This window comes from Trachemys scripta, chromosome 14, assembly GCF_013100865.1.
Source record: "Trachemys scripta elegans isolate TJP31775 chromosome 14, CAS_Tse_1.0, whole genome shotgun sequence".
In the NCBI taxonomy this organism is placed as follows: domain Eukaryota; kingdom Metazoa; phylum Chordata; order Testudines; family Emydidae; genus Trachemys; species Trachemys scripta.
In genome coordinates, this window is record NC_048311.1 from 31642510 (window position 1) to 31653036 (window position 10527).

The following is a 10527-nucleotide window of genomic DNA, read 5'->3' on the forward strand; positions in this document are numbered from 1 at the left end:
CAGCTCTGCCAGTGCCCCTCAATCCCGACCCCCAGCCTCCTGCTAGCCCAGCCCTGGGCTCCCCCCTCCCCCCAGCTCTGCCAGTGCCCCTCAATCCCGACCCGCAGCCCCCTCCTAGCCCAGCCCTGGGCTCCCCCCACTCCAGCTCTGCCGATGCCCCTCAATCCCGACCCGCAGCCCCCTGCTATCCCAGCCCCGACCTCCCTACAACAGTCATGGGTGGGGGGCGAGCAGCGCCAGCCCCACTGGAGCCGATGGCTTTAGGCGGAGAGCCCGATCCGGAGCCACGTCCAACCCCTTTGTTGCTCCGGGCTCCACATCCCCACCCAGAACCACCTGTGGGGGCAGTTGGTGTCGGTGAGTGTCCGGCAGGTGCCAGCACACCAGTAACCCGGGCAGTGGGGTGCAGTGGGGGCGGGGGCCTGGCCCCAGATCTCTGGCTGGGCACACAGAGCCCTGAGCCCCACGGCCGGTACCTGGTGTAGATCCCGTTCTTCCTGCAGAAGGAGTTCTTGACGGAGAGGCGCCGGTTGTTGAGCTCCAAGGCAGGGAAGCTGCCCTCGTCCAGACTCACCATCTCCCCATGGCTCAGCGCGTTCGCCTTGGAGTTGTTCCCTGTCGGAGCGGGAGGGGAGCCGTCAGCTGGGGCAGCGCCCCGCCCCGGGGGGAACCCGCACATCACACACCCGGCTACGGAACCAGCTCGGACTCCTGGGCCGACCCTCCTGGACCTGCCTGTTCCCCGAGACAGGCCTGGAGACGAGCAATGGGATTTGGAGGGAGTTGATGGAGAAAGGGGAAACAGGCAGGTGCACTGTAGCCAGGGGTTCCCCAGGCCAATGACCCCCCTCTCTCCCCAGATGCGTGGGCATAGGACACCCCCCAGCTCAGCCAGCGGGCACCACGCCCAGCACGCTCAGTGGCAATGAAGGGGTAGGCCAGCCTTCACCCGTCCCGTCTCATCACTCAGTCTGGTCTGCGCCAGCTTTAAACTGGGCTGGGAGGGCTCCGGGGGACGAGCTCACCCCCTCTCAGCCAGCCCTCGTATCCCAGTGCGGTGCCATCCCGCCAGGGCTGAGGCGGCTCCGTGGGGCTCAAGGCCAGGGTGCTGCTCTTCACAGGTCCCCAGCATGGCCAGGGGGCACAGGTTACGCAGAGCTCCCCGTGCCAGCCCAGCCGTCTGGGCAGCTGAAGGCGTGAGGAGCGGACTGCATGGCTGGTGCTCCGCTGGGCGTTGGTCTCAGCTCAGCGTCTGGCCAGCCCTGCTCGTCACGCTGTGGGCATGGTAAAATCCCGCCCGGCATGCAATCTGTGAAGTGCCCAGGCCCTCAAGCAGACAGCGGGCTGACGGCATGCTGTGCCCAGCGATGGGGCAGCAGGAGATCTGCGTCCCAGCTCTGCCAGCAGCTCATTGGGCAAATCACCACTCTGCTCGTGACTCGGTTTCCCCATCCCTAAAACGGGGGTACTGATGCTTCCTGATCTCCCCCAGGGGTTAACCCGTTAATGGCTATAAAGTGCTTTGAGATCCCTGAAGGGCAAGTGCTGGGTTTGGGCACAGGGTTCTGCTGCAAACAGCTGCACAAGCTGCCCGGCTCCAGTCCCTTGGGGCCCAACTGCCCCCTGCCTTCCAGCCGGTGTGGGCGTTTCCTGGGGCACAGCTGCCGTCGGACACTGGCACCGGTGGGGCGAACGGTGCGGCGGCATTTCACGCCCCCGATGCCCAGGTGGGAGCAATCACCCAGCAGCAGAGGGGCGGCGAATCGGGCCTCTTGGCTTCTAATTCCGGGACCCACGAACCCAGGCACCAGCCCTGGAGGCTCTGGGTGTGACTCGCCCGCACTAGAAGCCAGGAGTCCAGGCTCCCAGAGCCAGGCGTCTCTCCCTTGCTTGGCTACACGAGTGTATTGACTCAGCAGGGCAGGCGGCATTAGCCCCACAATCTGAGCCCTTCATTTGGCTAAGAAAACAGAGCTGCATTTACTAATCCCGTGACCTTTCCTGCCGCTGGCAGCTCACCATGAGAGAAGCCGGTTGTTTGATCTGGAGCTCCCAGCGACATTAACACGGCCAGTGACGCGCTTTTCTAACCCGTGTCTGCGGGCAGGACAGGGGCGGGATGGGCCTGTTGTGCGGGGGGGACGGTTCTGGTGTCGCTCCCATCAGCAGAGCAGCTGGCGGGAAGTGGCAGAAGGCGGCAGGGTCTCACCCGCGAGCCAGGGCAGTGAAGGGAAAGGCTCCCCCGATCAGGCTGCTGGGTGGAGCCTTCGGGGAAGCTCCCAGCGCTGGTGGCCGGGGCAGGCACCACGCCACGCCCAGGGACCCCAGGAGCACAGTGCGCACCCCGACGCTGGCTTCCCTGGGTTTGGAGTCACCGGCTGAGCCACGTTCTGCCCTAACACCAGTGTTAGGGGGTGCAGGGAGAGGCCTGGCCAGCAGTGATGTGAACCATAATATCTAGGGCAAAAGCTGAAGGAGATCCCTGGCCCTCCACCAGTGTATCCAGGCACACCTCCAGCAGAGCGGCGCTGGTCTACCCCAGCCACGGGCCAGGCCCTCTGGCTCCACAGCTACAGGGGGTGCAAGCTGCAGACAGGGAAGGCGAAACGCCCTCGTCTCCCGTACCCAGGCACAGCTCCCGGGCTCCCAGCGCTGCACCTCTGTCTTTGAGACCGGGGCAGCTCAGAGCCAGCCCCCCTGGTTCCCAGCACCTTGTCCCCAGCCGGGTGAGTCTGGGGGCCGCTCCTCCCGCACCGCGGCCTCCGTGGCACCACATCCCCCTATGCCGGGCCGAGCAGCCCCACTGGGCGTCAGCTCCTGCCCTGCCTGCAGGAGCGCTCACCTGAGTCTGATTTCTTGGCATACTTCTTGCTCTGGCCGCGGATGATGAGGACGAAGACCAGCAGGAGGATGAAGATGAGCCCGACCAAGGCGATGACCACCAGGAACCACCACTCCTCATAGAAGGGGTTGGCTTTCTGGGCTGGAAGGCAGCCGTGGAGAGCAGGGGATCACCCACCCACCCTGCCGGCTCACACCCTGGGGCCTGTCCTGGGCGCTGGCGGGGCTTGGAGCTTGTTTGTGTGTTGGGATGGGACCTGTCTCATCCCGGGGACCCTTCCTCTGCTCCTAGGGAACCCCAATAGACTTGCAAACAACAGACCTGCTTCAACTGGGGGGCTGGGATAGCGGGGGGCTGGGAGTGGGGGGCATTGGCAGAGCAAGGGGGAGAGTCCAGGGCTGGGTGAGCAGGGGGCTGTGGGTTGGGATTGAGGGGCCCTGGCAGAGCTGTGTGGGGAGCCCAGGGCTGGGCTGGCAGGGGGATGGGTCGAGAGTGAGGGGCACCGGCAGTGTTTGTGGGGAGGGAAGGGGAATCACAGTACGGTGACTGCCAGGTGTCCTGGCCGTATCCGCCCATTTTCAGGCAGTGGAACGGAGCTGCCCAGAGCTTTCTTGTTTCCAAGAAAGCCGGTGCCTGTGCACATGGAGAGATCACCCCCTTCCCGGGAGGGGCTGCTCCAGTGCCCTTTAACTCAGCCCCCCACTCTCCAGCCCAGGCCCCTACCCCCAGCACGCTGACAGCACCTGCTGCCCCCCACCTCCTCTGCTGCTGGTTTCCCCAAGTGCCAGATCCCCTCCCCTCCTGGCCCCCCAGCCTGGGCTGCAGGGAGGGGGGTACATTAGGTGGGACAGGCCAGGAGAGCAGCCCGGGGCACGTCCCCCCAGCCCCAGCACCTGAGACAGAAGGGGAGGGTGCACTGGGCGTCCCGTAGCCATAGTCATTGACGGCAATGACCCGGAAGTCGTAGCTGACCCCCTGCTTCAGGATGTCCATGCTGAAGGTATAGGAGGTCACCTCCCTGGGGATGTCCTTGATGAGGATGTCCCACAGCCCCTCGTCTGGAAGAGAGGAGAGACGCCCAGCTCGGTTAGGGGAGGGAGAAGCCTAGAGAGCAGGGGGTGGGTGCATGGAGAGGGCAGAGGGCAGCAAGTTCCCAGCCCCAAGCGATGGGTGCAAAGGTCCTGGCTGAATGGCACACACAGCATGGGGGTCTGGAGTCAGCACCTTGGGGCAGCCTGGGTCCCCTGAGCAATCCTTCCCCCTGCGCTCTGGGCGCTTGGCCCTCCTTCCCTCCCACGCTCTGTACGGCTGGCCCTCCTTCCCCCCGCGCTCTGTGTGCCGAGGCGTCCCACAGCGCGCTGCCCCACTCCCCCACCTGCCGCTCTGTGTGCGTGTCTGGTGTGCGTGGCACCGGTGGGGTTACAAAAGCAGGGCTGCCCTGGCCGCGGTTCTGCCAGGCGAAGGGGCTGGGGAACCCAGGTAGAACCCAGTAGAACCTGCCTGGCTTAACCCAATTCGGTCCCGCACTGTAGAAAGGCCCCACGTGGGTTAGCATGGGTTACCTCAGCCTCCCTGGCTGGCGTCTGTCCACATCACCCACTGCAGCAACCTCTCAGGCCCTGGGGAGGTGCTTGGGGGTGCCCGTAGGGCCTGGTCCTGCCTGGAGCCCCAGGGACAGCCCAGGTGCCTTGCTAGGCCACCAGCCCATGTCCTGCCCTGCAGGGATGGCAGCTGCGGGGCAGAGCTGGGCCCAGCGTTCCTGACAGGCCAATGGCGGGGGGAGGGGAGGAGCAATGCAGGGGGGTGGGGGAGCATATGGTACCTGAGGGCCGGGCCTCGATGACGTATCGGGTGATGGGCCCCTTGCCGGGATCCCCATTTGCCCAGTGGATCGTGATGGCTGAGCCGTACCGGGAGATGAAGGGCTCACCCGGTGGTCCGGGGGCACCTGGGAAACCAGAGGAAAAGACGCAATCACAGGGAGAAAAAACACAACCGTCTTCTAACATCGCTGGGGTGTGTGTGGCAGGCCTCTATCCAGCCCCCAGCCTGCCTCTCTCCTCAGCCCCCCATGGCTCCAACCCTGACTGCCCATCCAGCCTCCCACTGCATTTGCCCATGGGGCCCTTCGGGTAAGTCCTTCCCGCTGCAGAGATCTCCGCTCGTGGGAATCCTGGGCGGCCCTCCCCCCATCACAAAGCCCCCCCACCCCCAAGAGGCAGCGTGAGTCTGTGTGGCAGCGCCGTACCTTCCCCCGGCCCCGTGGTGATATTGGCCTCGATCTCGGGCCCGTAGGTGAAGGTTTTGGCCCGGATCCGGAACCGGTACGTCACGCCCTCCACCAGGTCCTTCACCTTCATCCACAGGGGGCTGTTCCCCTTCACGTCCACCGTCACGATCTTACTCACGCCTGGGGGCAGAGGGCACGGACATGGCATGCAGAAAACCTGGCGCCCACCCTCCCGCACAGTGCCAGGACCTGGCATTGGGGAAGAGAACTGCAAGCCTGATGCTGAGTGTGGACAAACCAACCCACAGGCCTGTGTGGAGGAGCGACTCCCTGCAGCACAAATCCGGAGTAGCCGGGCTGGCGTCTCTGCTCTGGGGACTGGATCCCAGGTCTCTTGCACTATAGCACAGGATGGCTCCGTTAACACACACCTACCTGGCCCAGCTAGTCCCCTATCCTGCCTCCAGTACCTGGCTTTGCAGGAAGCACAGAATGCCCCCCGCTAGCTGGCACAGCACGAGCAGGGAGAGCCTTCCTGACCCTGCGGGATCAGCACATGCCCTGAAGCATGCCCTTTGCTTGGCAGAACCCCAGGCCCCTCTGTGCTGTGGGCGGCAAGCAGGGTTTGCAGGATCAAAGGATATCCTGCATGGCGCGGGTTCAAAGGAGAAGCCCCCCAGCCCTTGCTCCCTGGGGTCACTGGGGCCCTCCTCCCCAGCTCTCGCTTCACAGCACTTCCTCTGAACCCGACTCTCAGAAGCCCAGGTGGCAGCAGGGAACACTGAGCAGCCATTGTCCCCCCGGCCACCCCACCGCGCTCTTTGCTGCATTCTCAGGCTCTCTCCTGCCCGCTCTGCATGTCTCATCGGCCGCTCGGGGAGGAGGGGGGAGCCAACGCTCCCCCTCTTTTGTCTGTCGCTCTGGACCGTAACAGCTCGGGTACGGGAGGTGGTGTGGTGGCAGCGCAGGGCCGGGCTACATGGGGCACTGCAGGGCTGCAGAGAGATGGAGGAGGGAGGCGCTAGGCCCCCTCTGAAGACGTGATGCAGGATCATGAGAGCTGGCTGCACCGGGATGTTTTGATCCCGTGAGGATTCCACTGAAGATGCTCTTTGCTCAGTTTTATTTTGGTTTGTTTTTTTTTCTGAATCCCTGAAACTTTTCACCAACAAAGGGACTTTGGCCAGAATTTCCATTTTGTTGAAAAAAACCATTTTCACCATCAAAATGGCGGGAGAGAACGTGGCCCCTCTGCTCCCGCAGTGACGCTTCGGGTGCGCTCAGGACCGTGCGTCCTCGTGTATCTCCAAGCCCTTTGCACGGTGACCTACGGGACAAACCCAGGTGCCCTGCAGCCACCTCTGGGGAGGAACCCGGGAACGGTTGTAAAGTGAAGGGCAGCAGAAGGGAACGGCACAAGCGGGAGTTGGGCCGGGACACTGGGCTGGTCCCCAAACCCTTGTGACGTGTGGCAGGGGGCCACAAAGAGATTCTAGCCCATGCTGCTCAGCACATCCACCTGGCCTGGGGTAAATTTAATCCTTCCCTAGAAACAGATTTTCCTGCCTCCCGGGCTCCTTTGCCAGCTCTGTTTCCCAGCCCCCCAGGAAGTGGAGGCCCCCGACCCCTCATCACACCTCCCCAGCTTTCCCCTCCGCAGCGAATGGCCCTGCCCCACCTCCACCCCACTCCTGCCTGTTTAGCCCAGGGCCCTTACCGTCCACAGGCGTGCAGGGCTCATAGACCAGCCTGTACCCTTCCAGGACGCCGTTGGGCAGCAGAGGCGGCTCCCAGGAGACGTTCACCGAGGTGGTGGTCAGCTCGCTGAACCGGATGGTGCTGGGGGCGCTGGGGGCTGCGAGGAGAAAGCAGAGGGGCTTTGCAGACTTCCCCCGGGCGAGTGAGGAGAGGGGCGTGGCTCCCGCTGGCCCCCCTCGCTCCTCGGCCAGCTCGTCCTTGGGTTTGCTGGGTGGGGCGGTTGGCGAGCGAGGCCGTGGGAAAGGGATGGATTCAGTCACACGCCGTCAGCATTAATGGGAGTGTGTCTGTGACCTGCCCAAATTCCCCCCTTCCCCCCCGAGCAGGTGTGGGAAGCAGAAAGGCAGTCCCTCGGAGTTGGGGGAGGGGACTGTGCGAGTTTGTGTTCTGTGTTTGAAAGACTTTATCCAAGTTTGCGTTACCAGGAGAGACACGCTGGACTGGGGCCAGCATGCGCTGGAGGACTCAGTAAACAGACCCTGGGAGGGGGTCACTTGAGGGACTTTTGGACCAAGTGAGTTCTTAAAGGGCCCTCAAGGGGCAGGGCATGCTGGAGCGACCTTGGGCCATGAGGGGGCGCTCAGGAGGTGTCTGCCCAGGGTACAGCGAGTTAGCTGAGAACTCCAAACTCATCCCGCCAGTGCCAAGTCCCCAGTAACACCCCCCTTGCGAGGCTGGACTCTTCCGGGCCCCCCTCTTCCCACCGCAACTCCAGAAAAGAGCAAGAGACACAAGCGCTCCAGACCCTATCGGAAACAACTGATGGGCCCTGCCGGGCCCCTCTGTGCCTCCTCAGTCTACAGAGCTACGCACCCCCGGCGCATCTGGGCTGTGTCTCCTCCTGACACCAGCGCACCTTGCGCCTCTGGTTTCCCTGACGACAAGCTCCCTGCCAAGACACCTCGCACGTCTGGGTTATTTTGGGGAAATGCTACTTCCTATCTTGACGCGACACCTCGTGGGCGGGTGAGGGGACAAAGGGGTTAATGCCCCCGTTCCCCTTTTGCCCGGGAACAGTCAAGGAGAACGAGGCATTGTTGCAGCGTGCTCGAAGCCCGCCCGGCAGAGCGTCTCTGGGACTTGGTCCCTGAGGCCCCCCACAAAGGCCGAGAGGGGGCGCCTGCCCCAGCGGGGAGCCCCGGAGCTACCTGGGCAGATCCAACACAAAGAACTGGGGTGATTATTTTCAGCCTCCTCCCTGGTGCTGTGTTGAGAAGGCTCCATACCTGGAGCTCTTGGACGCACGGGCTGGTTTATTTCTCGGATGGGAAGGGAGGGCGCCAGGGACTTCAGCAGCCAGGCATCCCCGCAGCATTGCTAACTGCAGAGCCCCACCCCCACCTGGCTTCCATCCCAGCCTGGGGCCAAAAGTGGGACGAGTCTGTCAGGTCTCAACCTAGAAGCACCAAGCAGGAGCCCAACTCCTGGCCAGCCTCTGCTCAGGACAGGCCCAGAACACAGAGGGATGTGGTGGCAGCACACAGGGCTTGGCAGAGCTGGGCAGAGGGAGCCCAGGGCTGGGATAAGGCGGGGCAGGGTGGGCTGCAGGTCAGGATGGCGCACGTGGGTCGCTGTGCGATCCCTCCTGCTTCGCGGCCCCATGAGTGAGAGGAGGATGGAGCCCACCTGCCTGCTGCGTCCTGCCCCTGACGGGGGCGCTGCGGGGCCCGTCCCCGGCGGCGTTGAAGGCCGAGACGGTGATCAGGTACGAGGTGTATCCCGTGAGGTTCTTCAGCTTGGCCCCGTTCTCGGGCAGGAAGAGCGTCTTCACCCGCTCTGTGCCATTCTGGCGCTGGGCCTCCCAGAAATAGATCTGCGGGGGGACGGGGAAGACGGGAGCCGGGGTAAGGCCAGGCCCAGTGCTGGCAGGGGCCCGACATAGCTGCTAGGCCCAGGCGCTCCCCTTCACAGCCTGCTCCTGGCGCTGACCACCCCGGGCTGGGGCTCCTGGCTCCCCACGCGCAGGCTCAACTTCCCCCAGATCCAGCCTGCCTGGCTTCTCCTTCTGCAGAGCGCACCGGGAAACGGACCCGCTGTGGCCCCTTGGTGGAGCGACCGGGGCGGTGACTGCTCTGCGGTGGAGGAGACGTAGGGCCGTTTATAGTTAAGGTCCCCTGACCCCCAAGAAAGACCCCTGCCCCATCTTTCAGTGGGACACGTTCAGACACGCTCCAGAAAGAGGAAAGCTCCTACAGCGGTGTAGCCAGGCCGGTGCCCTCTCTTGGCGCTGTCCAAACAGGAAACGCACCCGCTTGGCACAGGGAAGGGGCAGGGGAGTTCAACCAATTTCTCAAAACCTCCGTGAGGGGATATCGGCTGCAGGTCAAAAGCGGCTTTTCTGGGTTTAACTTAAACGCCTCCTGATCAGTTTCAGGCAAACACCACAAAGCGAAGCGAGTGTGTCCACATGGGACTTGCACCGGTTTCATTAAGTCCCATTGTCAGCCCCTCGACAATAAAGGCCTGCAGTGTCTGGGTCTGGACAATCCCAGGGTCCAGAGGCATCTCCATTCCAGAAACCCCCTGTGACGAACTGGGACTGTTCTTAATGTGGTCTTGAATGCTGATGGGGAGTGTTGGCTGGGAAGGCAGGGGAGGTTGGCTAGGACGGTCTGCATGGGGGGATGGGAGACTGGCCTTGAGGGAAGACACGGGAGCATATAACGTGAGACCCAGGAAGGGGTTAGAGGCCAGGTGACACCTTTGCCCGGGAAACTGAACAAAGGCTGTGGGAGGGGTGGCTGAAGGGAGAGTTTCTGGAGCTGCCTGGAGAGGCAGACAGGGCTCTGACCTCCCAAGGGGGCTGGGATGCCCTGGGACCCCAAGATGGACCTAACTGAGGGGGATCCTGTTGTCTGTGCCTGCAAGACCTATCTTGGACTGTGTTCCTGTCGTCTAAATAAACCTTCTGCTTTACTGGCTGGCTGAGAGTCATGGTGAATCGCAGGAAGCCGGGGGTGCAGGGCCTTGTGTCCCCCCACACTCCACGACACCCCCCGCAGCCCCTCTGGGATCCAAAGGGAGGCCGGGAGCACAGAAGACGCACACACGTCTCTGGCTCTGAGTCGGAGAAGGGGCTTTCCTGCGTCCAGAGGAACGGGGGGAGCAGGACGTGCTGGCTCCAGGCAACACTGGATGGAAAATGTGACCCAGATCCCTTGGCTGAGCCCAGAGACTCAAACGCGGGCTGAGGTCACCCTTGAGCGGTGCCCAAATATCCAGGGAGAGGCTGTACGGTCCCAGCCATCCTGCCCCGGCCCCGCTTCCCTGAGAGCTGCAAAGCCGCTGCCCAGAACCGGGGCTCCGCAGCACACCCCATGGCCTGGGCATGCACCCGTTCTGCCCCCGCCCGCTGACCCAGTATCCCGCAGCGGTGCACCCCCACCACACCACGCTCAGGAGCAGGCCAACCCTGGCCTGACGGGGGATGCAATGGGGTGGCCGGCCAAGCTGCAAGCTCCCACCCCACCGGGCTGCGGGGCAAAGAAGTCCGGCCCGTGCGGACATGCCAGGTGTCCCCCCAGCCCCCGAATCCCAGCTATGCCTTGCTGCAGGGAGCACCCAGACCCCTGAGAGGGGCGGGAGAAAAGGGCCGGTGCAGGATTGGAAGTGACACCGCGCCACCTGCTGAGCACACTGGGAACTGCGCTCAGCTGTGACGATTCCTTGGGGGGGGGGGGGGGGGGGGGGGGGTGGG

General features: G+C 63.7%; 1 protein-coding gene across 1 annotated transcript in view; it reads right to left on the reverse strand.

Annotated features, from left to right (window-relative positions):
• SDK2 (sidekick cell adhesion molecule 2) overlaps positions 1-10527 on the reverse strand; it is a gene marked incomplete in the record, with an annotated part of 161505 nt that overhangs the window by 14147 nt on the left and 136831 nt on the right. The window contains 7 exon segments of the mRNA XM_034789869.1: positions 477-615; positions 2843-2983; positions 3736-3900; positions 4665-4790; positions 5091-5252; positions 6790-6927; positions 8457-8643. Of these exon segments, the coding sequence (XP_034645760.1) occupies positions 477-615; positions 2843-2983; positions 3736-3900; positions 4665-4790; positions 5091-5252; positions 6790-6927; positions 8457-8643 (1058 nt within the window).